A 26,867-nucleotide genomic window follows, 5' to 3' on the forward strand; every position below is an offset into this window, starting at 1 on the left:
CAAGTAACATCTCAAGAGTATCCTAGATAAAAATATAGCAACTTCTTGTTTTGAGGCATGATTTCTCAGCTCTACTTGACAAAAAAGAAAGGCAGCTAATATAGTCTATGCAACACCAGATTTCATCAATGGTCCCAAATATACAATAATCTGATTTGTATTATAATATTTATTTTTACTTTGGAATGGGGATTGTTAGGCATCATGGTTAAAATGATCATTTGGGTACAAATGGGAAAAATATGTATTGGAATGGTTTGCATGTGACGGTTACGAGAGTTCAGCTGATTGAAAAAGACATTATTGTTGCAACTGCTCTAGAAAGCCAGAAGTAATGAGAATTCCACAATATTGTGGAATCATCTATACTTGAATCTATATTTCATGGTTCTGTTGTGCAAGTGTCTTTCCTGAGTTTTACTGCATCTTTGGAGCTGTCTCCTGAGGATTCTATTGAATGTCTGCAAGTCCATTCCATCAATATTAATATTAATATTGCAAAAATCATTGGAAACTAAAAATGGTAAGTCAAAGGGAAAGAAAGATGTAGAATTTGTTTTTGTCTATGTGTTTTCTCCACAAGAATGTGGAAAACTCCTAGGAGGGATGGTTTTAGCCTTCTCTATGAATACAATAGATAAGTCATCAGATACATGTATTAGTGACTGCACTGAAGTATGTTTAATTTTGATCTGCATTTCAGGAGTGTTTATATAGACAGGAATTCCTACTACGGGTTGAACAACAACAATAAAATACATAACTGTAAAAGTACAAATATGCACCTCATCCTACAAAACACTTTCAAAACTGTCCCAAATCATCTTGTATGGGAGAAGCTCTTAATCAATCCACCAATTCTTGTCCTCAGTATTTTATTTATTTTATTTTATTTGGTTTGTCAATTGCTTACAAGATAATAGGTATAAGTAAAAGCATAGTTATGGATACATGGATACATATACGAAAAATAAAAGAAACAATAGGACAGGGACGGTAGGCACGTTGGTGTGCTTATGCACGCCCCCTACAGACCTCTTAGGAAAGGGGTGAGGTCAATAGTAGTGAGTCTACAAGAGAAGTATAACCCACCTCAGTGTATCTCAACTTTGGCAACTGTAAGATGTGTTGACTTCAACTTCCTTCAATATGCAGACTGGGGGATTCTGGAACTTGATGTCCATGTATCTAAAAGTTGAGAAGGTTGAGAAGTACAGGCCGAACTGCAACTGGCAATAGGCTATTCAATTACAAGTCTTTCTAGATTGTTCTTATTTCCTAGAATGTTCTGAACTCTGTTTGTAAGAGAAAAACATTTATCTTGAGGGTTCACAGAATTTTCAAGTATTGGAAGCCCACCCAACATCAGAACAGTAAGTTTCATCCTAAAAGCAATTCCATATAATTTCACATACATGGAGACTATCATGCTTTCAGTAGATGCTCCAATCAAATAATTGACTATTATTCACACACTCATATAGAAATGTGTGCATATAAAAATAAATAACAATAAAACTGTTGGTGTAGCCATCACAGGGAATGACACACAAAGTTTGTTCATTCTGTAGAGGAATGATATAACGAAGTGGTCCTTAATGTGGTCCTTTCTCAAACAAAAGATGGTTTGAAAAAGGGTATTTGGGGAGGAAGAGAGGAAGATCTGATGCTAAACATTTGAACAGATGAAATAAAAGTTGACTATAGCCACCTTTTAAATAGGCCATATGATAGAAAAGTGTTAATTTGAGATGGGGGTTGAAATGTAGTTGATGGGGATGCTGAACGTCTCCTGTCTGCATACAATGGATGTATTTGGGCCATAGAGAGCTCTTAGCTCCACCCTTTGACTTTCCCTCCCCCAGTGTTAAGCAACGAGCCAGTTACAGAGACATTCATGCAGGGTATTAGGAGCAACCAAGTCTCCCTCCAGGAATGGCACTTCTGATAGTTCTCCCAGCACACAGCTCTTGAAAGCTACCAGCCTTGTGAAAAGAGAACAGACACAGAGAGAGAACAGAGAGGCTAGTGGGACACAAATTACAGCTAACTCAGGATTTGCCCGAGAGACCGGCTGATGTAAGTTTCCTTACCTGCACTTGGTAACTTGCTTCTTCTCTTTTTTTCCCTTTCTCTTTCTCCCTTCTTTTTAACTAACTGACAGCTTTCACGTTACTTACTTTAGCAGATCAAAGTTATTACTGTTCTGTTCAAACTACTGTAAACATGTAACTGGAAGCCAATTTTAGTTTGGCTAATTTCACTGAAGGTGTTTGGATCAACTTTATTTTTAAATATTGTTTCCCTATGGTTGGATAATATGATATCTCACAGAAACTAAGTGGTGGTAGAAGTAATGACGAACTAAAACTAACAGCTTTGAATTTCTTAAAAGGCTCCCCCCCCCTTTAATCAGAATGTAAGTGAAATAGGACAAAAACGTAAAGACAAAATATTTGTATCCCCTCTATGCTGCTTTTACCTATTGGCTTCAAAGGGCACTATGTGTAAAGACGCATTCTGAAATGTACGTCTTACAAAATCACAAGGCGTTCATGTTATGATCCTTTAATACTAAAACCACCTATTTCTCCTCTGCTGCCAATATTCTTGATTCCAGTCTCAAAAGAAGCTTATATTAGAAGCCATATTTGGAATGTAGAAGGACAAATTAGAACATGGGGATTTTTTTTTTATTCTCACCCCTCTAAGATCACCCTAATTATTATTTTATGCTCATGTGTCCAAAAATTGTGTTGCCATATTAGAAACTTTCCAGACAAGAATTGGAAGCATCAATTAATTTGGAACTTGTCCTCCCATTTTTGATCATGGATTTTGCAAGTGATAAAATATAGCTTCCATTGTTGTTTTTAATGGTTACTGACTGTTTGATTGTTCAGAAAGTCTGACCACTTTTGACTTTAATATTCACATCTATGTTTTAAATGGTAGTTCCAGCTTGAAGACCTGGTTTCCGAGGGGTAAAATCAGGAGGAAACAATGACAGATGATCAAGACCTTTCTGAAGTAGAAATGAGTCCTGTTGGTTCTGAAGACCATCACTGCCTTTCACCAGGACCTTCCATGGCATCAGACACCAACTCTCATCTTACCAACTCTGGCAGTAGTGAGATGGGGAAAGTGAAGAAGGAACAACAAGACACAGAGGCAGATGATGATAAGTTTCCAGTGTGCATCCGGGAGGCAGTGAGCCAGGTACTGAGTGGTTATGATTGGACCCTAGTGCCCATGCCTGTGCGTGTCAATGGAAGCAGCAAGAGCAAGCCCCATGTCAAGCGGCCTATGAATGCCTTCATGGTGTGGGCTCAAGCGGCCCGGAGGAAGCTGGCTGATCAGTATCCTCACCTTCACAATGCAGAACTTAGTAAGACGCTTGGGAAGCTCTGGAGGTAAGAACAATTGGTGGGGACGGGGGAGGTAAAGAAACCACATAAGGCAAGGTCAAATAGAGTTACAATGGAGAGTGAGAGAAGCTCAGCAAGTATTGATTTACTGGATATATCTTTGCAATTTTTGGTGTTAAGATAGGGAGTGTCAAAGAATAGGCAGACAGCCAATAGAACAAAACATCCTGAGTGCTCTCAATATAAAATTTAGCTCATATTTTGATCTTGTCTATTCTCTTATCTCTGCCATGAGGCCAGTTGACCTGGCCGTTCAGTCTTAGGCCCATGAGTTTTATTTCAGATACTGTGTACTCTGCGCCTTCTCTTGATCAGTTGTGTTCCTTCAGTCTAAATCCTTGATCATCTTCTAATCCTAAGCATTTGGCATGCTGGCAGAGAATGATGGAAATTACATTTGGAAACACTTGGAGGGCACCCAAGTGGAATCGGCAAATTTAAGCCTTTGCTTCCTTGTCAAACCAAGGGTCTTTGTTCTGCTGGGGAGCATCTAACACTGGAACAATGATTTTCAGGAATTTTGGGAAAGAGAAGTTTTATCTTCTAAAGCAATTCAAATAACTACATTTTTTTTATCCATGAGGGAAAACAAATGCTTCTATTGGGGAGAAAGAACAAAATGATTGCTAATGATGTGATGAGTTGCAGGTACAATGAAAGAATCAGTTTGTTCTTATTAGAAACCACCCCATTTTTAAGCTCAGGGATGAATAATTTATAGTTGTCTAAAAGTGATATGATGATGGGATTAGGTATAGGATTAGTGACAAGCTTTTAAAAAAGGATTAGTGGAGAGATGATGAACTTAAAATCAAAGATAGGATTCTCTATGTTGCTAATTAGCCACATACCTCCTTTATAAATAGGTGGAGCTTGGCTGATCATCTGGGCATTTGTAACTTTCAGGTGATCAAACTGAGGAACAGAGATATCTTTATGGAACTATACTACTCCATACTTAGCAGGAACAAGCCAGCACCTACCCAACAGATTGTTGCATTGTCTTTGCTTTTTTAATTACATGGACCTAGACTTGGGGAAGCATTTACATTTCAGAGGCACTGCGTTTTCCCAACATTCAGATCACATTAGATTGCTGCCAGGAGAAAAATGCAATCAATTATCACATCTAGAAGAACCAATTAGAATACAATTACGAGGATGTCAAGGGTGTCCATTGGAGAGTGGTCATACAATCATTGATTTAAAACAGATACAACTCAATATATAGATGCCATAATAATAGCTTGTAAAAGAAGGCTCACAATGGAGTTGAAACTAAGTGGTTGGAAAGAAAGCATGGAAAGACCCTTGATAGTTTCATCTTCCATCAGATAATCTTGATGCTATATCCTAAGGATTTATTTGTATAATTAAAATGGTTATTTTATCATGGGATTTTTTTTGCATTAGACATTAGCTGATTTTGTAGGGAAAATATAAGCTGGCTTATACACTGAAGTCTAATCAAACATTGAAAAAGACAATTAAGGGAAAAGAATAAAATTTGCCTCTCTTCCTGTCACATTGCATTATAAGTTTAGAAGTTTGGATATGCAGGAGTATTGTGCAAAGTCTCAGATGAGGTAGGTTTGCTTTGATTGTTCATCCAAGTAAACCTTAAAGTTGGATTCTGTTGCTGTGGGATATTCTTTTGAATTCATTGTAACGCATTTGAAGCAATTAAACATCACAACAAAAGCCTGAATAAAAGTTAAATTAATTATATTATTTTTAATATGATCCTCAGAATTTGGGTTTTAAAAAAATCTACTTTTTTCCAAATAGTGGAATATTAGAATTTTTAGAATATTTGCTTTGGAACAAAACAAAATGAAATATATATTTTTCATCAAATCACATGATTCCTTCAGACAAGGAAATATAAACAACAAGGGACTTGAAATTCCAGGATCTAGCCACACTGCTTGCTTTCAAGACTTTGTCCCATCCCACCTGACTATCATTCCTTCAAAAGATCTAAATAAGGCTTAATTCATGTGATTCATTTTGCTAAGCAATTTGGTAATGGAGAGCAACACAGTACCCATGTGATATCAGATTAAGAATTCCACTTTTCTGCCACATTTGTAACTGACTTCCGCTGAAAGGCAAATGATTGATTAGAGTTCAATAGTGTACAATAGTACATATTGCGTACTGAACTTCCTATGTTATAGGGCTGAAAATATTTAAACCTTGAAGAGCCACTGGCTAATAACTAGACAAGCAACTGAGCCGGGCTAGTGATCTAACTTTATATGCAGCATGCTTTTTTTAATTACCTCCCTAAAATTGTTTGATATGTACTCCATTAAGACACCGGGGTTTTCTTAGTGAAAACAAATTTAATATTAAGGATTTTGGTCTCAATTCTTTAGCTATGTGATTTAAAAGGCAACTATCTTTCTGGATTAGGTAGACATGAAACAGAGATATTGAGTGCAAGTCATATTAAATTGCAGAACCTCTGTGAAACCTATTCTCTTCAGTATTTTAGTTTGTCTCTTTGGTGCTGGAGACCATTCACAAAACATTTGACCAACTAATTTGTTGATTGTGGTTTATCAAAATCGAAATCTGTTCCTACTTCTTTTGATTAACTCAAACAAAAGGGCTTCCTAAAAAATAAATGAATATAAAGAAACATGGTAGATCACAAATAAGATTTCTAACATATCCTGGTCATATCTCATTTTTTCCAAAATATCCTACAGAAGCATTTTTGTAAGCAGTTCATGATGAACTACTTAGATAAACTCTGGCTTCTTTCTTACTTCACAGGAGTCTGTTTGCATTCACTATTGCATAGACTAGTAAATCTACTGTTAGTACTAATGCTCCTATTGCTGCTGCTGTTGCTACTAATATTTGGAGTTTGAAACCAGATTAACATAGTTGTGATACTCCAGACAGTTTAAGTCTTAGGAAACTAACCCATTCAAATAAAAATGACCTCTACTTATTTATTTATATATTAAGTAAATATTTATTTAACATAGCCTTTATTTATTTAGTTGAAGAAAATTTTTAATGCATATTAATTTTCTTGATCCTTATAAACAATTATTTGTGAGTTGTTCTTTGAATAGCTATAAATTTATTTCTGCAAATACTGGTATAATCATAAGTTAGTTTTAAATTAGTAAATATAGACAGTGGTGAGATATAAACCAACAGAGCAATCAATGTCTTTATTTAATTGCATTAAGATCAATGACAAATATATACTGTAAATGCTAAATCAGTGTCAATCATATTGGCAATGAATAGATTAAGCAGCAGTGAATGATATCTATAAGTATCTTCCCCTTCTTCTACTTCGTTATTAGATCAAATCAGGAATCATTTTAAGACCTTTCTTTATAAGACCTATTTTTTCTCTGATGATTGGATGCAGCAATTATGGAACTATTACAACAGTGTTAAGAATCAACCATATTATATACTGTGACTCCTGCAAGGGCAAATCAAATAAAAATGGAGCGTTTTGAAGTGCATCTCTTCTTTGGGCATAGAGGGAGATATACCAAATTCTTAATTTATTTTAAAGTCAACTTCAAGCTCATTGATGATACTAGATTGTAGTCATTGGCTTTTGAAAGTGTCTGGTTTGGGACATAGAATGATAGCCATATTTTTATGTTTTTGTTTTCATAAATTTGATGCTGCACTTACTCTTATATTTATCTTATTATATTTTTGCCTGTATATATTTCAAAATTAGGGGCTATATTCTTAAACTCATAAAAATAATGATGCATGCTGAATTCAATAGAATCTGCTTCTATATAAATAGCCTTAGGGTACCACAAAATCAGATAATCATATAGTTATAATTATAATTAATCATCATACAGTTATTATTACTATGGGCCTCCTAATTAAGTTCTATATTATGAAGAGAATAGATATAGATACAGATATAGAATATCTTTGACTTCTTTTTTAATGTTATATAGTAGTATATATCTGTTTCAGGCACAACTCTTGATCTATGTCTCTATTTGCTTTGTCTTGTTTGCTTTTGTTAAAAAAAAAACTTCCTTGTATCTCTCTTCTCTTACACAGCATTTCTCTCTTTTTTTCTTTTTATATCTTGCTGCCAACATTTAAAAATCATCCTAAATATTCTTTAAATAAATATTATCTTTACTATGTAATTCAAAATAAATAAATACATATTTCAAGTTTTTTTTAAATAAAAAAATTTTACATCATGCTTTCAGTATAAAGCTCACATGCAGCAGAACTTCAGTCATTAAAATATTAAGTTTGGAACCAAAGTAATTTTTCTTTTCTGATCCCAGACACATAGAGGGTGTCTCCCAGAACTTGTGACCATGTTCTATGAAACCTACAGCTGCCATTCCTGTCTTTGAGACTTCCAGGAATTCTGAACTGCAGAAGCCCCATGTCTGCCTTCCCAGATAGATTAGACAGGAAACTGACCAGATGAGCTAATTCTACTTAATTGTAAAGCTGCATTAAAAGAATCTTGCAAGTCTGACAGTAGAAACTTTTTACTGTCTCTTTTACTGTCTGTTAAATTAGGGGTGTTCCTTTCTGGGTTTCTTTCTCTGCCCATTAAGTAGCTGCAGGTTGCATCCAGGTGGCATCTTTTCCCTCCATCTCCCAGGGGCATTTTCACATACCATTACATCCATTGCAACCAAAGGGCAACACAGTAAATAGGTTTTGGTGGATTGATGCTACAGTGATTGTACTGATTGAGTCACTTAACTTGGAAATGAATAGTAACACATCTGTAGAATAACTTTTGGCCACCAGATGTCCTCCAAGTATGTTGGACTACAACTCCCATCCCCTGGAATAGAATGATGGTGATATAGTCCAATACCTCCAGAAGGCATCAGGCTACAGAAGGCTAATTTATGGTACCAAAAAGCAGGAAAAGAGCTTTCATTTTTTTCCTATGGTAAATGAAATAAGCTGTATTACAAATGCAGTGGTGGCCCCAGGTTTGAAACAGCCTCCAAAGTTCTTCAGAGGTTGTCCCTGAATTGCGCTTTTTAATAACAAAAGAAGAGGTGAATGATTAAACATAGAAAGAATGGTCATGAACATTATTTAATTAATTAATTTCAATTTAATTTAGGTTTTATTCTGGCCTTTTGTTCTTTCTGGGAGTGCAACTCTTGGCACACTATTCACATGTCAAAAGTAGCCAATGGCTCAAAAACCAGTTCATATCTCTGCATTAACGAAGTGCTCATTGACAAATAATACTTTTCTTATGAAAGTGTGGGAATATGTTTATATGTTTATTTCTTACATGCATACTTACATCACCTGCTCTGATATTTATAGTACCCCAATAAATATCATAATCCCCAATTAAATTTTACTTAATAGATCTTTAAAAGCATAATCCAAGAAAACATAAAATAAAAAAGAGATTTACAAACTAATAGAACACAGAATAAAACTTTCAAAGTTAACCTTAGATTAATGCTGCATTTAACAGTGATCAAAACCATTAGTAAAGTCAATATGATTCTTATTATTTAGCTATCTTTGTTAACTATAGAATAGTTCCCAAATTGGAAATCCTCTCCCAGATGTTTCCTGTTTCAAAACTCTTGCGCTCAGGGAAAGTTTTCATTGCCTTCCCAAATATTCACAGGGAGAAGGCTATCCTCACCTTGTGGGACGGTCTATTCCAGAGTAGGCAATTAATATATGAACACATCCAGTAATCAGAACCTGGCCTGATTTCTAAAGTGGAACTGCAGTCAAAGTCTGGATTGTTGCTTCTCTTGTCCTGACAAGCATGCCTGCACTACTAAAAAGTCCAACAAACAGCATCAACATTTATCTTTTATACAGCACTTTCGGTCAGCAACTAAAACAAAGAAACTTTGCTTCATACACTCTTTTCTGGACAAAAATGAAATAAAATCAAAATCACAGTTTTCACTATTATTTTAAAAGTGTCGATAGCATCTCCTCCTCCACATGGAATGAAAATCCACCGATGAAGTTATCTTTATTTTTTAAGATAGTCCAGAATATAACTCACCGGCACACAAAACGTAACATGTACCTTTACTAGCTTCATAAACCATTAATGGTGTTTAGGCCTTGCTTCTCGTCACATCTCCAAAGCATCTGCTATGACTCAAGTGCAACTATTTTACTCTCTATAAACCAAAGTACATGCCTTTTGCCTGATGTGTTGAATTTATAACTGTTATACAAGACAGTTTCAGCTCTATTGTATCCGGGAGATTTTTTTTTAAAAAAATCTTGTCTTCTGATCAATATTTTTTCAGTGGCAATATCCAAAACGGTACTCCCCACTTACTCACCCACATTCCTATATTATTGCTTCCACAGTCTGCTATAATGAGGAATCTTCCTACAATTTGGAAATTCCTCTGAATTTTTTACAAATAGAGGCAGTAGGGTATCTGCATTATTCATTGCGGAAATAATGCCTGCACCTCCATGAGAAAATTAATATTTTAATGGGAAGAGAAAACCTGTATTTACTAAGATCCCTTAAAATTATATTAATTTTTTTAGTATATCATATATAGTATGCTAGCTCATGCTCTCATAATAAGGCTACAATTTATGGCAGTAATATTTCTTCTTTACTGAGAATAGCTTGTCTAAAGTATCCTCCCATACTGTATAGTTTTTACAAGCAGTATTGGAGATTGTTCTTATTCTCAATCTACGACTTATGACCTCATGTATAACGAATTTCTTACACAGTGCTATCTTTTATTTAAGGAATTGCATGTGCTTACCTCATGTGCATTTTTATTTTTGCCACATGTTGATTATGTGCCATCATGTCAGTGTTAACTTTTTGCAACCGCACAGGTAGATTTTCTCCAAGACAATCTGTTCCTAACCTCGTCCCTCATGTCTTCCAACGGTGTACTCATCACCACTCAAACTGAGTCCGTTCAATTTGCTGTCCATCATCCCTTCCTCTCTTTCCTTTCACCTTTCCCAGCATAATAGATTTCAGCAGAGAACTAGGTCTTCACGTATTGTGTCTGATGTAGAAAACAATTGAGCTGATCATTTCTTCTTCAAGTTTCTTCTTGAATAGTCAAGATCTTGTTGATGACCCAAGCTCTGTAAAGGACCTTGGAATACTCACCTCTAATGATCTAAGTGCTAGAGCCCACTGCAACTACATAGCCAAAAAGGCATTAAGAGTTGTTAACCTAATTCTACGTAGCTTTTTCTCTGGTAATATCACACTACTAACCAGAGCATACAAAACATTTGCTAGACCAATACTCGAATACAGTTCATCAGTCTGGAACCCACATTACGTATCTGATATTAGCACAATTGAGAAAGTCCAGAAATATTTCACAAGAAGAGTTCTCCACTCCTCTACTCGTTGTAGAATACCTTATGCCACCAGACTTGAAATTCTAGAACTAGAAAACCTTGAACTACGCCGTCTTCGGTCTGATTTAAGCATGGTATATAAAATCATACATTGCAATGTCCTACCTGTCAATGAATACTTCAGCTTCAACCATAACAACACAAGAGCACACAATAGATACAAACTCAATGTTAACTGCACCAAACTTTATTGCAGGAAATATGACTTCAGCAATAGAGTGGTCAATGTCTGGAATACTCTACCCGACTCTGTAGTTTCTTCCCCAAACCCCAAAAACTTTAACCTTAGACTGTCTACTATTGACCTCACCCCTTTCCTAAGAGGTCTGTAGGGGCGTGCATAAGCGCACCAACGTGCCTACCGTCCCTGTCCTATTGTTTCTCTTATTCTTCTTTTATTTTTCTTATATGTACCCATTTCATGTATTCACAACTATGTATACACTTATACTTATCTTGTAAACAATTGGCAAATCAAATAAATAAATAAATAAATAAATAAAGTGAGAACTCTGGGTTGATCTATTCAATGATCTATTGGTTTGCTTTCTTGACAGTTCACAGTATTCCCAGAATCTTCTCCAACTCCAACATTCAAAGGGGTCAATATTTTTTCTATCCTGCTTCTTCAAAGTCCTACCTTAGCTGTCATAGGTATATACGTCACAGCATCTGAATATCGTTTTCAATTGCCATATGTATATGTTGGGAAATATATATGATAGCATTTTACATGTGTACGCATGTAAACTGGCACAGGAGCATTAACAATGATATACCCAAGGGATATAATAAACTGCTCATGGGTTTCGTTAGTTGCACAGGTTCACACCCAGGATATTTGCCTTGTTTTGTAGAGGCCATTATCTTTTTTTCCCCAGAAGAAGGATAATTGTTAATTTCTTGAAGCAAAACCTATATTTTTGTGGCATCTTAAAGATCAATAGACTTTCACTTTGTTCAGTGTTGATTCTGTTCAAAGTTGAATAATAGTTGAATAAATGTATTGGCAGATTTTAATATTGAAGGTCAGTTCTGGAATTCATGGAATTATAATTATGCCTGAAAATTTTTTATATGTGGTTCTTAATTGTTAAAAACACTTTGAAATATAATGTAGGTAATTGAACATTACTAATAGTATTAATGTACTTGAATGCTAAGATGAAGAAAGCAGAATTTTCAAATTCCTATGAATTTATAGAACAGATCCCTAAATTTCTTCTAAAATTAATTGCTGACCAATAAAAAGGATTCAGGCAAAGGGCTATAATAGATGAGTGGTTTATCTGAATGACTACTACATAAATAAAATGACAATTGAGATCTAATTTCATATACATGTTTTTCTTCTGCTAATTGCATCATTAGCAGACAATGTAGATGATAATTCTCAGTTGATGCTGTTTTAATTCTCATCATGATCAAACCAGATTTAGACATTAGGTTCAAGTCACAGTTTGCTTTTAAATAGTTTGCTGAATATTCAAAACTAGCTATGTTCACAAAACAGACTAAGCTAAAATCCATGGATTTTTAAAAATTAAGTATGTGTACATCAGTTGAAAGTTGAATGCAGTGAAAATGAAATTTTTAACCATTTTGCCAATTTCAGCGAGAATAGAGTAAGAGTAGAACAGAACACAGAAGGTTTTTGAATTTTGCATTTTTGCATTTGATAATTTGTTGGTTGATTCTTCTCAAGGATTTTTTTCTTTATGGAAATAGTATCTAGTTCCTAAGAATAAATGCTAAAGAAATTGTTGTCTGCAGATTCACCAGGAAAGGTACGGAATTTTTTCTAGCCCAGAAAATTAATGAGATGTGGAAGCCTTAAGATTCCTTCAGATTGAAAGGGCATTTTTGAGCAGGCAGAACTGCAAAGTCCCTAAAGAATTGTATAGATAGATGTAAGTGTGGATTCTTCTACATGCTGTGAGAAGTGCGAGCCTGATCCATTTGGAAAGAAAGACAATAACAAAATCAGTATCTGTCATAATGTACAGTATAAAGGCTAAACTGGTGCGTGTAGAAACTAAAATGCTGCTATTTACAGCACCCTCTCCTGGACAAGATATCCAATAACACATTCCAACAAGAATAAAAATTGTTCCCCAAAATAAATCCATAGGAATTTACTGTGGCTGCAAAAAGAAAATAATGCTTAGACTTGTGATTGCTTAATTGCTGCGTGCATTCATGAGAAGAGGAAGGTGAATTTGTCATTAAAATTCTCTGGTGTACAGTACATTTAGTTTTTGATGAACAAATTCAGGTGTTCGGAACAAAATTATTAAGCACTGAACACTGCAAGATATGTTAAGCATCAGTGCTGTACACACATCCATGCGCACAGACCAAAAACCAGTATGCCAGTTTGGTGACAGTTTTCCTGAGAGTTTTTGACAGCATCACAGTATATAAGTGATTGTACATCTTTTCATGTGTTTTTTTAACCAAATAACTCAGTATTCCCAATTTGATGTCATCCAGATGCTTTGGCCTCTAAATACCCCATTATTCCTAATCAGCATATTTATGAAAATATAAGAATAGGACCAAACCAAAGCCCATCTTAGACCAGGATTTTGATTAACTGGATGCTCCCAAGTAGGAGACAGAGACATATTTCTCTTCTGCTGTTGTTTGCCTGCAACTAATTTTTGAGCAATGCTGCCTCTAATGCAAAGATAACACTGACTTTTCAAGACTAATAGCCCTTAATCGATCTTCCTCTATGAATGTCTCAATTCCCCCTTTAAAGACAACTAAATTAGGATTATTGTGCACTGGTTGAAGAAGTACTTTCTTTTGTCTTTTGCTTATGCCAATCCAGTCATCTTCAATGGGTCACAACTTGGCCCAGGTATTTTGATAGAAGAACAAAGATATTTCCCAGCCTACTTTCTTAATGCCATGCTGCATAACAGTTAGATTTTCCTCTCACCCCTTCCTCAGGTGTGCCTTCTTCTTTAGCTAAGAATCCTATATCCAATATTTTTGATTTCTTAAGGAATCTTCCAACTATTCACTCTTCTGCAACTATATCTCTATCTTTCTTTTAAATGTGACCATAAATGTAAATAGGGTTCAAAACATTGATGTGCCATAGATGTATATAATGGGGGGAAATTGTCAATGTTATTCTCAGTCCCATTCCTAATGATTTCTAGATGGAATCTGTTTTCTTTTTCAACAACTGCTGTGAACAGAATTAACCTCTTCGTTGACCTTTTTCTTGATTAGTTTACAAGTAGCTCAGATCACATTAATGTATAGATGAAGTTAGATTGTTGCCTTAATGTGCATCATTTAACATTTAAATTGAAATTCGTAGTTTGCCATAATAGTTAGACTGGTTAGAAATCAATGGTTGAAATCCAGCACGCTTTGAGATGGAGGCTCAGATTGGAGATATTGCACCTACCTACTTTTATCACTATCCATCCAATAATATTGGCACATCAAAACCAGGCATGCATAATCAATAAAATCATGGCAAGAAAATTGTGGAGGGATAATATTGATGTTTGTTTTTTTCCTGGTTCCTTTTTCATTGTGCCTTAGCAGATGCACTGTTATTCATGACCTGAGGAGTGTGAATTGAATCCAATGTTTTGATTTTAGTATTGTCAGAAAAAAGTCTGACAGCCTAGGAAAGTGAGAAAATTTTTCAGGTTGTATTTGCATGCAATCTACTAAATTATTTGTCCTGAACCAATTCTTAAACAAAATTGCAAATTATCTTTCAGGAATGGTACTTTTCTGATGAAGCAATTCTCCACTCTGTATTGTGTATTCTAATGTGCATGTTGAGAAAATTAAGGAAAATGCATATGTTAATAAGAATGGCACACAAAAAAGAATATTAAATCAATAATTTGAGAAAATGAATATATTAAATACAAAATTCATTTATATACATATACATATACATATACATATACATATATATACATATACATATACATATACATATATATATATATATATATATATATATATATATATATGGCATTCAGCTTTGTTGGGTATTTTCCACGTCATGTAGTTGTGCTTTTAAAGTTGTAGCAACGTTTCAGCAGAATCTCATCTGCCATCATCAGGCTTCTGAGAAGATGAGATTCTGCTGAAACGTTGCTACAACTTTAAAAGCACAACTACAATGACGTGGGAAAATACCCGAACAAAGCTGAATGCCATACATGTAAGTACCCGCGAAAACTTAAGAAATATATATATGTTTTCTGAGGTTTTTATATATATATATATATAATGTAAACAAATAGCAAATGGAAAGGAAAACTGAAGTAGAAAACTGAGAAACAGGAGAAACCAAAACTAATAAAATTATGCTCTTAAATGTGGCAATGTGCTGAGTGAATAGAAAGAGAGGAATTGTTTTAAAATTGTGCCACTGGTGGAATCCGGTAGGTGCTAAAATTGTTTGTATGGGAACAGGTTATGCTACACCTAAGGGATGTAAGTTTTTATCAAGTGTTATATAGATTTGGCCCAACATTTTCAAACTATTCACACAAATTACATTGAACAAATAGAAGTGTATATGTAATATATTTAAACAGAAGAGTGGGCAGATATATGTCTAGAATTGTTTTGAAACAAGTTGAAAAGGAAGAATTAATTATCTTTCCTGGTAATGGGAAGCAGCTTCCATCAAGCTGAGCTAATATCGTCAACATTCAAAGATTATGGGAACTATATCCAATAAAATATGGAGGATTATAAATCCCTCTATACAACTACAGGAGCATAACCTTGTCTTTTTGGCATGTGGCCATTTAGATTGGATGTTAGGAATGATGTGTGCAGATTGAGAAGAATTCAGATCTTTAAAATGGATTTCCTTTATAGAAAGTGAACTTTTGTACAAAAGAAAAAATATGCTTAGCATTTATTCAGGAATATCCTTGTTCCAAATCCCAAAGATGGCACATTACTGTCAGTTATATGTTCAGCTAGACTTGGCTGGTAGAACTCATGATTTTAGAAACGTAAAACAAATAATTACGTAGATAGTACAAACATCAATTTGTGATAGTTTAATTAAATTTACATACTATCAGCAGATAAAACATGCACAACAGCACTCACTGGAAATAATAACATTGTCTTAGCATTGATAAATTAATTAACCCCAGGATGGGGCAGAAAACTGTTTTATTCAATTAAAACCCAGTTTATCACCAATGATTTTGATAAAGTCTAACGTAATTTCGTGCTGAATTTTTCTTAAGTCTCTTTTCTATATTCTGCCTCTGATAAAATCAAATGTACAAAATATAACCTATTATCTTTTAGGTGTTGTTTGTTTGAAGCATCTTTTTTTAACTCAATGGACTATCAAAAGTCAGATATGAGATGGTAGAAATTTTGAAATGCATAATTAGAGCTTTCAGTCTCAGCCTAAATAACTTTGAGCCATGTCATGTTGGAATTGTGTTGTCATAGTCACAATGTTCAAACATCTGTAGTTTTCTATGGGTATTCATGCTGAATGTGTGATCTTTTATCCTCCACCTTCCCCTTGTTTTCATTGTTTACCACACTGATTCAGCAGCAGCTGCTACTGATGAGTAAGTGGGAATGGTTGTGACTTTATCGTTTGCAATCACTCTCAGCGATATTCACTAGATTTCTACTGTCGTGACAGTGAAAAACTAAGATTAAAAGACCACCTCTCACTGATATTATAACCAATGTGAAAATTTCACTTGAACTGTATGAAATAGTCTTTACTTGTGGGTCAGGGAACTGGGAGTTCAATTAAAGCTTTCTTAGGATCAATAGTTTTATAGGTTAATTTGCCATCCCCAGTGGTGGGCTTCAAATTTTTTTACTACCAGTTCTGTGGGGGTGGCTTGGTGGGTGTAGCATGGCTTGGTGGGCATGGCAGGGGAAGGATACTATAAAAATCTCCATTCCCACCCCATTCCTGGGGGAAGGTTACCGTTGGTTCTCCGAACTACTCAAATTTTCTACTACCAGTTCTCCAGAACTGGTCAGAACCTGCTGAATACCACCTCTGGCCTTCCCCCATCTGCTTTGGTGGGGTTTTGTTGGGGGGGGGGGGGTTGAAAAGTTGCGTCCAATTTTTTTCAACAAAGCATAGAAACAAGGAGATTGAGTTGGAGAAAAAAACCAGCTCTTTGCCTGCTCATATCACTTTCTATTTATTACAGCTGGTTTGTTTAGGTAGAAAGAGATGGGTAGATTAGCATGGATTTGATTGCAATTCATTGAAAGATGGTGAAAACAAATATGTTGAGGTTCAGCTCTGGGTACAATGGCTGATACAAAAAGAATTGAAACTGATTTTGTAGTAGATGGATCTTCCTGTCAACTGTGTTTTCATAAACAGCACAATTAAGGGTGATCCGTTTTAATAAAAAGCACATCCTGCTGTATAAGAGTCCCTCTGCTAGGGAGATAGACAGTTCTTAAATATGATAAATAAATGTATAATATAATGAAGAAACAATCCACTGAATCATTGATGAAAGCAGACACCGAGCAAGAATATCTGTTGGTTCTAAGTATCTCCAAGCAAGGACTGACAATGTTGGCCATCTTGCATAGACTCTTTTTTAAAACAAGTATTTAATACCAAGCAGGTTAAAAGATTCTGAATGGATTTCCAATGTCTTTTTGTTTTATGCCAGAATAATATTCACATAATATTCAGTACTTTTCAATGTATGTTGATTGGCTTGTCCAGATGTCATCCTTCCAGAAAATAATTGTCAACTGAGTATTGTTGAGCTGGGGCTCTCCTTAGCTTTTTAGACCCATTGAAGAACTCTACTTGGAACAATTCAAGACAAAGGAGGTGGGTGGTTGGACCTCTGAATACAATCCGTAGAGCCACAATGATAATCAGGAAAGCTGACATTTAACTTCTAGAAGATCAGTGTTTTTAATATCCTGAAGTAAAACAATGAAGTAAAAGAATGAAATTTTGGGCATATAAGCCATTCAGTACTGGGTGGTGTGATAGTAAATCAGGCTTTCAAAAGACTCTGCTGCAGGTCATAGAAAAGAAAAGCCAAGTCTATTGTTTGCCCATTAACTTTGTTATGGGCTGCTAATCATTCATCAGTATTTAATATTCTTGTTCATACAATAAACTAAGCCAGAACATGTGTGATTGATTTTTTTTTATTGTTAGCAATATGTTCTGTGAATACAGTTTCAATTTATAAACCATGGTTTCTGAGCTAGTAATAATGTGCAAACCAGCCAGCAAACCATTTAAAAACCATGATTTATGTGATGTGTGAACCTAGTCTCTGTTTGGCTTTCTAATATTAAAGTCTGCTTGAATGTTAATTTCAATAATGTAAGAACTTTCAGAGCTTGCACAGACCCACAGAAACTCAAATCAATTTAGTATTTTGGTGCTCCTTCCCAGAACTTAATCAAAATTCTTAACTGGAAATCTTGTACAGAATGACAGACTTGCATGAGAATTTACAACTGTGTCTAAATTAGTTGGAAATCACACAAGAAACACCGGGGAATTGTTCTGTTTCTCATTGAATCCAAAATAAACAGCATTTATGGAGAGAAACAATAGAGTTGGTCCATGTTTTAACAAGGAATACTGTGGAGTGATAATATTCAGAATATAGCACAGCAGATCTTGAGATCTAAGCTGGCTTGAATTTTCAGTAATCAGAACTCAGTTTGTAGAAACCTGATCTAAAAGTTATATATCCCTGAAAACTATAGTTATGCTAACAGGCTAGCTAAAATAGTCTTTTGGGGGAATGTAGAGATATATCTAAAAACAGGTGCTGTTGTACTAATGAAACATATTCCTCCTAGTGCTGTAAGATATGCCCATTTTCTTCTATGACTAATTTTTGCACTTAGAGACACTCATTGTTGTTGCCTTTTGTCATGGGAATGGGAAATATCCTTATAGCTTTTCCAACTCTTACACCTGAGTATGCTTGCCTCTTTTATTTGACTCAAGGTGCAGAAGTAGAAACTTTTTCAAATGTTATTGGATGAGAGGTAGGAAGGAATGCCACTATTTAGAGGCCAAGGCAGGGCCTCTGACCATGCTCTAATTATTATTATAACACTTGATTATAGAGTCGTTAGTTCACTAGTCAACTATGTTTTAAATGACGATCAATTAAATGAAAATTAATTTGGCATTTGTCAAAATCTCAAAAATCTGCCTTTTCTTGCCTTTGCTCTTTTCCTGAAGATGAAATATTTTGAGGCTGAGACTGCTATAAATAAGTGGAAATTAACATAATTTGTGTACCCATTATAAGCATTTTATTATGATAGCCAAAGTGGCAGAAAACCGTGCCATAATTTTTATGAGGTGAAAAAAGAGCAAAGGCAAGAGAAAAGTTATATGATTTTCTTTTCTACCTATATATAAATATAGGAAGATAGGATTATCTTGAATATTTTTGTTTGATTCCCTACTCTTGTAAAACCCTAGAAACAATAAACCAGTTTGGTTTTGTAGTTTCTATACCAATTAAAACTAAGATCCATTTGCTAACAAGCAATACCAAATAAGCAAAGCTTGCAGTCCTAATAAAATACTGTTTCACATGTTTCAAGCAGCTGCTTGATATTTACAACAAATACCAGAGCTCAAGCTGTTGTTCCAATTAAGCTCTGTCATTATAATTCCATGTTTACATATTATCCATTAAACCCTGCTGCTGCCAATCTCTATGCCTGATTTATAGTGTCTTAGACTGAAAGTCTTGGATGTTGCAAAATTAAGTCCCAAGTAAAGCAACCCAATTAGCCAGTTTTAAAATGCAAATGTGTAAAACCATTTTGAGGTTTTTTTTAACCATGATGGAAGCTTGTCAGCACTACCAGATTTCGGGGAACTAGGTTCCCTGAAAGGCTTGAAGGCTGCAAAAAGTGGGGTTTTGGGATGTACTGGCTCATCTTTGATATATATTCAGATGCTTTCAGAGTGCTAATAGCTGCCAAAACTTCATGAAGAACCATTTAACACAGAGAAACAAAGCATTAGAATTTATCCATGGTTCATGCAATGACAGAGCATCTGAATAACAGAATAATATTAAATAATAATGTGAATTGAAGCTCAGAATTTTTGTGGTTTAATCTCTCTCTCTTTCTCTTTCTCTCTCTCTAATTTATAGACCTGCCCATCTTAATCTCATGACCTTGGGCAGCGAACAGCAGTTAAAAACATAAAGCAACAATAATAGCATACTAAAGATTGGCAGCCAAGGTAAAAACCATCAAAAACCATCAATGCAGGTATCCAATGGGCTCTCATTTTGATTCCATGCCCGGTGGCATATTCTTCAAAACCATCCAACAAGTTAACAAGGTTGGGGCTAATCTAATGATGTTCCAAAAAGTGGCCATCACAACAGGCTTTCTTTCTGGGTCCTGTTAGATGACAGTTTCAAATAAATGGGATCTGTATCATGCTGGGCCTACCCGGATATACATAATCAGGAAGCTGTGGTCCGTCAAAATCTAACTCTATGTCATGGAGGGGTTTATAGTTACATAAACAAATAGAGTATTTAGGCTCTTATTGGTGAAAGCAAAATCCACTAATCTAATTGCTAAACAAGAAATAGCCAGCAATTCTTCATAGATTATTTAAGAAATAAAAAGATTAATTCTGTTTGTTGTTTGTCTATCAAACAGAGGTCTTTCTCCTCACTGGGCAAGACAGAGAAAGGGAGGAAAGAGTGCACTTCTATTGAGACCCCAACAATCTGAGATTTGTTTTGTTAAAATTTAATGTAAGCAATAATATTCTTTGGGCACTGGGAAGACAATCTGTAATTGAATATAATATATATAGTCTAGCAAGCTTTACACAGCAATCATTCTGGAATAGGCTTTACAGTACCATGGTTAGAATGCAGTACTGCAAGCTAACTCTGCCCACAGCCAGAAGTTCGATCCTGACCAGCTCAAGGTTGATTCAGCCTTCGATTATTCTGAAGTTGGTAAAATGAGGACCCAGATTGTTTGGGGAAATATGCTGACTCTAAACGGCTTAGAGATTGTTGTAAAGCACTATGAAGTGGTATATAAGTCTAGGTGCTATTGCTATTAATGTTATTGCTATTAAACAGTCAGTTGATTGCCTCAGGTGGTAGGTGCTGAAAGACAAGGAAGTTACAAATTGAAGTGATACCTGCCTTATATTCCCCCTTTCTGTGGTATACCTGCCTATATTTCCTCCCTGTGGAGACAATGATCATCTAAACAGATAGACAATTTTTGAGTATTTTGAAACTCCAGATAATAGGTTTTCTGTTCAAGGCTCCAAAATGCTACTTAGCTCAACAACCCTGCCCACTTGCAGCAACTTAGCAGGAAATATTGTCTTAAGTAATAACACAAGTCACTTAGGGATTATGTTAAGCGACTGGAAAATTCTTGATTAGATGAGGCAATGAAATAAGAGTCTGATTGGTCTCAAAGTTAGTGTTGAGCTCAAACTGGTCTCAAACTGGCAATTCCCATTAAGAAGCAAAGTTCAGAATGTGTTAAAGAGGTAGTTTCTCTTTTTTACAAATAGCTTGCAATAATCCAATATAGATTTGGGCAGTCACATTACTGGATAGCAGAAGTTTATCCTTCTCTTCCCCTCCTTGTTTATCAAAAGTAAAACATTCTCCTGCATCTGTATGGGATTTTTAAGGGGAAGGATGGTCTCCATTGACATTTTAAAACAAAACAATACTTCATTTACACAGTATCTGTGAGCATTTTTTGAAGATGACACCTAGAGATCAAAATATTACCTACCCAATGTATGATAGCCCCAAACTGAAAAATAAAGCTGCCATGGCAAATGCATGTTGCAGATTTAACATGTGATATAGCTTGAGCCATGGAAAGAAATATCAGAGTGTGCCAATCTCACACAGTTTCATTTAATCCTGTGTGTTATTCTGTGAATACATTGAAAAAGATTGTGTATAAATGGAAATTGATCATATTACAGAAAGACTAGAATTTGTACAAGTATATGATGTAAAATTTTCCCACTTATACAATCTGTGAGGAACATCTTTCTGTTCCATTTCAGTGAAATTGATGACAAACATTTAACCAATTCTCCTAAATAAAAATTTCATGCATTACAAGGCTTGGTAGGTCATTAGAAAAACATATACCAGATGTGCTTTTCATGTTTGTGTTCTTTCAGGTCAGTCTTGACTCCTGGCGATTGTCTGGACAAGTCCCTGCAGTTTTCTTGGCAAAATTCTCGGAAGTGGCTTGCCATTGCCTGCTTCTTTAGTTTAGTTTAGTTTACTTTATTGTCATTGCACCTCGTACAACGAAATCAAACACCATCTTCAATGGACATCATGACCATGACCATGAAAATAAACACAAACACACATCCTTCACCCTTCACACATTGAACTGGAAACCCCTGACACCACACCAACACTACACTATACAGCAGAATTCAAAAGAGCTACTGCCCTGGGATAGAGAGATGGCTGAGAGAGAGGAGGGGAGGAGCTGGCCTAAGGTCACCTAGTCCTAGTTGGCTTTATGCCTAAAACAGGATTAGCCCAGAGGTTATAGTCATTACACCAAACTGGTTCTCAGCTGAATAAAATACATAACTGTTTACATTTGCTCATGCCAGTGAATTTTACATAAAAGTGTGATTATGGCAAAAAGCTTTGCTGATGTGCTGAACTGAAATCTGTTTATGATATGAGACAGAGTTTTGACTAGCTGAGTACAAAAGAAAATGGCTGTTAATGTTTCTGGTAGCATCACCGATTGTCTTAAAAGTTCTCACTGTTCCATTGCAAAATTTCTGGTCAATCTCCTTCCAGTGTCATGGTAGAGCATCTCCTCTTTGCTGATCTCGTCTTCAACATCTCCTCTTTGCTGATCTTCTTTCCTATCTGCAATGCTGTGTCTAATAGTCATTAATGGGTTTCTATTATCAATTGATATGATCCTGATTATTTAGAATCCCCCTTTTTAAAACATTGGTCCCTTACATTTCTTCCTGTTCTTTTATCTCTCCCACCTCTTTAAGATTATTGAATGAAAGTGACAAACGACCTTTCATTGAAGAAGCAGAGCGGTTACGGATGCAGCACAAGAAGGACCACCCTGATTATAAATACCAACCACGGCGTCGGAAAAACGGCAAGGCTGCCCAAGGAGAAAATGATGGCCAGGCTGATGGGGAAGCTGGTGGAGCTGCAGCTATTCAAGCCCACTATAAGAATGCCCACCTGGACCATAGGCATCCTGGAGAAGGATCTCCCTTGTCTGATGGGCACCCTGAACACTCTTCAGGTTGGTTCATAAATTTAGCCAGCAGTCAGATCCCCAGCAATGATGAATTCCAGTGGCCTACTAAACCAGGAACTGCCTAAATATAGAGCAGGATGATGAAAACCACCATTTATTTTTCTGACAAAGCTGAACATTTAATTGAATCGGCATAGATGAGTATCATAACAAAAGAGTGATATCACAATTGCTACAGCTCACAACCCTCAGCCCACAATTACATTTTGCAATAGTGTGTTTTTACTGATTACCTTTCTTTCTTTCTTTCTTTCTTTCTTTCTTTCTTTCTTTCTTTCTTTCTTTCTTTCTTTCTTTCTTTCTTTCTTTCTCTCTCTCTCTTTCTCTCTTTCTTTCTTTCTTTCTTTCTTTCTTTCTTTCTTTCTTTCTTTCTTTCTTTCTTTCTTTCTTTCTTTCTTTCTTTCTTTCTTTCACCTATTCACTGGAAGCTCTTGTGAAGCCATCCCAATTGCCGAAATCAAGTAAAACAAACAAATAATTGACTAAGCAGTCTGTGCAGTGAAGGTAAAAAAGTTAACTAAGATACTGGTTTGTCGTGTTTCCTTTTTCATGGAGGCAAACTCTGGTAACCTGGAAAGGATCCAATCCAAATATAATGTTGCTATGAAAGTTATATTTGTATAAAGTGAACAGTTTACACACTATCTCTCTTCCCTCTTTTGTGATGTCAACCTTACAGGTCAGAGCCATGGACCTCCCACTCCACCAACTACACCGAAGACAGAGCTCCAGACGGGTAAGGCTGACTCCAAGCGGGACGGGCGTTCCCTTGGGGAAGGAGGAAAACCTCACATCGATTTTGGCAATGTGGATATCGGAGAGATCAGCCACGAAGTGATGTCCAATATGGAGCCCTTTGATGTCAATGAGTTTGATCAATATCTTCCACCAAATGGACACGCTGCTCATCCAGGCCATGTGGGGGGTTATGCCACAGCTGCTGGTTACGGCCTTGGTAGTGCCCTGGCTGCAGCCAGTGGACACTCTGCCTGGATCTCCAAGCAGCATGGCGTCTCTTTGTCTGCGGCCACATCCTCAGTGGTAGATTCGAAGACACAAGTCAAAACAGAGGGCTCTACTCCTGGGGGTCATTATACTGACCAACCCTCCACTTCCCAGTTAGCTTACACATCACTCAGTCTGCCCCATTATGGCTCAGCTTTTCCCTCTATATCCAGGCCCCAGTTTGACTATCCTGATCACCAACCTTCAGGACCCTATTACAGCCACTCTAGTCAGGCTTCTGGTCTCTACTCAGCCTTCTCATATATGGGGCCCTCTCAGCGTCCTCTCTACACTGCCATCTCTGACCCAGCCCCTTCAGTGCCACAGTCCCACAGTCCCACACACTGGGAACAGCCGGTGTATACAACCCTCTCAAGACCCTAGGGAATGGGGAATAGTGACCAAAGCAACAGCAGAAAGGCTCCAAAGAATCAGCCCCAGAAGATGAGCCTCCAAGTTCCAAGGTCTTTTGGTGTCAACTATTCGCCAGAATCCACAGAATATCCGGGGATGTCTATCATGACCACAGTTATCGATGGCTCACCTGGCTGGAGGAAGGTTCCCAACTACCCCCCCTACTCCCAGTCCCTGAGTGGCTTTCAAGACCCCATAGGCCTTCTAAAAGAGGGTGATTCTAGGCATGGAGCAACAAGTCATGGTTGGTTTTTCTAAGGCAGGTTGAGGGTTAAGTAATTACAAGAAGAATAACATTGAAAGATAATTCCTCCCTTCTCTTCCCCTATCCTCAACTGCCCAAACTATCTGTCTGATATTTTAAGAAAGAAACCAATAACCATAACTGTGCCACAGTCTATGGGTAAATTATGGCTAGAGCTGGGCGTGCTGTGGTGGATATGTTACAGAAGAAATGCAGTAATGCAGCTGTTGTGGACAGAGCTCTAGGACATTTGTGCTTCAGAGTTGCACATGCATGAAATTTTGTTCTCCATTGGAAGATCACCCTGTGCTTGCTTTTCCTGTTGTACTTGGCATCTCAGTTTCCGCCTATCTAGTCCATTGCCTCTCTGCTGCCTGGCTCTCTTAAGACTTAACTACACAGTACATTGGACTCAGGAACTGTATTATATGATCTGGCCATCTTTGCACATAAGTGCATCCATGTGTGAACACCTGCTGGTCCCTTGACCATAAATGGCAAAGCAGACTGAATTTTCTTTCTTGGTAATGAACGTTTTGTATTCCTAGTGTGTTCCCAGTACTTCATGGTTCCCTTCTAACTCTCCCAACTATCCTTCTAATAGTCAAAAAGATATCCTGCCAAAGCCAATGTTTTTTCTTCTGGCACGCTTATGAATGTGTTTTCCATGTATGAGTGAGTATATGTGGGTGTAGGGAAATTGAGGAAAGAGAGCAAGTCAGTATGGTTTTTCCTACATGCTTAATTAGAGAACAAAATTGGCACAGCATTAATCTTATTGTTTCATGAAACATCTCAAGGATGTTTGGGTACCTGAGGCAGAATGTTCAAATGGTATCCAGGAAGGGTAAAAAGATAGTAAAAATATTAGCTGATCATTTGCTGCCTTTCAATCATTCACCAAAGTCTGCTATGAATGGAGGTCTGTGTTACCATGCCTTTTGGGCACAACGTAAAAACATGAAAGCATCAATGCACTAAAAACAACCGGTGCTATGCAAGTATATGAGAAAAGGCCATTACTGACTTTAGCAGTGTTTCTCAATCTTGGCAATTTGAAGACGCATGGACTTCAATTCCCAGAATTCTCCAGCCAGCATCTTCAAGTTGCCAAGGTTGAGAAACACTGGGCTATAGTATTGTATGTTACCGTTACGTTTTGTTCTTCCCAACACCTTTAGACTGAGACAGCTGAGGCTTGCCTGTCCCGAGTTATGAACTTATATATGCTTACTTCCATGTTCAGCTATGGATAATTATCTTTTCTCTATGGTATTTGAAAAGAACACGTAGTATGGCTGTACCTCTTATAATCTGTTAACTGCTATGCACCCTTATTTATGCAAGTAGCACATCTTTTCCTGTCCCCAATGCTACAAACTTAAGTTGTCCTAGCATCATTAACTTTGCATCAAATGTATGGAGTAATAAACTTAAAATGTTTTAGCTATGGATGTCAATGTGTGTTTCCTATTTTGATCTATGCTCTGCCTCATACCCCTCCAAAGTTGGCTGAGAAGAGAGGGGGGGGGGGAAACTGGTATACTACATATAACCTTCTTACCCATAGATTTCTCCCTATGCATTGTTAACAGATCAACCTGTCTTTTCACACCTAGTCAGAACTACAATTCCCACTTTTTTCACCCAGCAATGGACCAGATGAGGATTGTTGGCTTTTCCAGTTAAACATTCCAAGCACACTTTTTACTGCATTTTTCCAGTTTCATGGCTGACTGTTAAACCCAATTGGGATGTTCACAAGCATCTTGACATCTTTTCTAGCTGTTTCACTACATTTGCTATTCTAAAGTCATCTGCCTCTAAATATGGGGTAACATTTTTAATTTCCAATGATAAATGTAATTGATAAGTGTATTCTACAGATCTGTATATAATCCTTTTGTGGCATACGTTCTATAAATCAATTGCATCACCTTAACGAGGGGTCCTTTTTGTGATGCAGACAGATTGACTGTGTAATTTTAAAATACATATTTTAAAGTGAGATTAGAATAATA

The 26,867-nt window shown here is 36.3% G+C and overlaps 1 protein-coding gene across 1 annotated transcript; it reads left to right on the forward strand.

The window, feature by feature from the left end:
- The first annotated feature begins 1,863 nt into the window (after positions 1 to 1,863).
- SOX10 (SRY-box transcription factor 10) lies at positions 1,864 to 26,298 on the forward strand. Its single transcript, XM_026694898.2, has 4 exons — positions 1,864 to 2,079; positions 2,956 to 3,413; positions 22,903 to 23,168; positions 23,863 to 26,298. The coding sequence occupies exons 2-4, from the start codon at positions 3,004 to 3,006 to the stop codon at positions 24,570 to 24,572; spliced, it is 1,386 nt and encodes a 461-aa protein (XP_026550683.1). The 5' UTR covers positions 1,864 to 2,079; positions 2,956 to 3,003; the 3' UTR covers positions 24,573 to 26,298.
- The last annotated feature ends 569 nt before the right edge of the window (positions 26,299 to 26,867 follow it).

The sequence above is a fragment of the Notechis scutatus genome, chromosome 6 (genome assembly GCF_049901735.1).
Source record: "Notechis scutatus isolate UNSWTSFEM ecotype Mainland chromosome 6, rNotScu1.2, whole genome shotgun sequence".
Taxonomy (NCBI): domain Eukaryota; kingdom Metazoa; phylum Chordata; class Lepidosauria; order Squamata; family Elapidae; genus Notechis; species Notechis scutatus.

What these genes read in the sequence shown, in the direction of transcription:
- SOX10 (XM_026694898.2), top strand. Translation starts at nt 3,004, where the DNA reads ATGACAGATGATCAAGACCTTTCTGAAGTAGAAATGAGTCCTGTTGGT. An exon ending in ACGCTTGGGAAGCTCTGGAG is followed by an intron (nt 3,414 to 22,902) that starts GTAAGAACAATT and finishes CACCTCTTTAAG; the next exon opens with ATTATTGAATGAAAGTGACA. An exon ending in GCACCCTGAACACTCTTCAG is followed by an intron (nt 23,169 to 23,862) that starts GTTGGTTCATAA and finishes TCAACCTTACAG; the next exon opens with GTCAGAGCCATGGACCTCCC.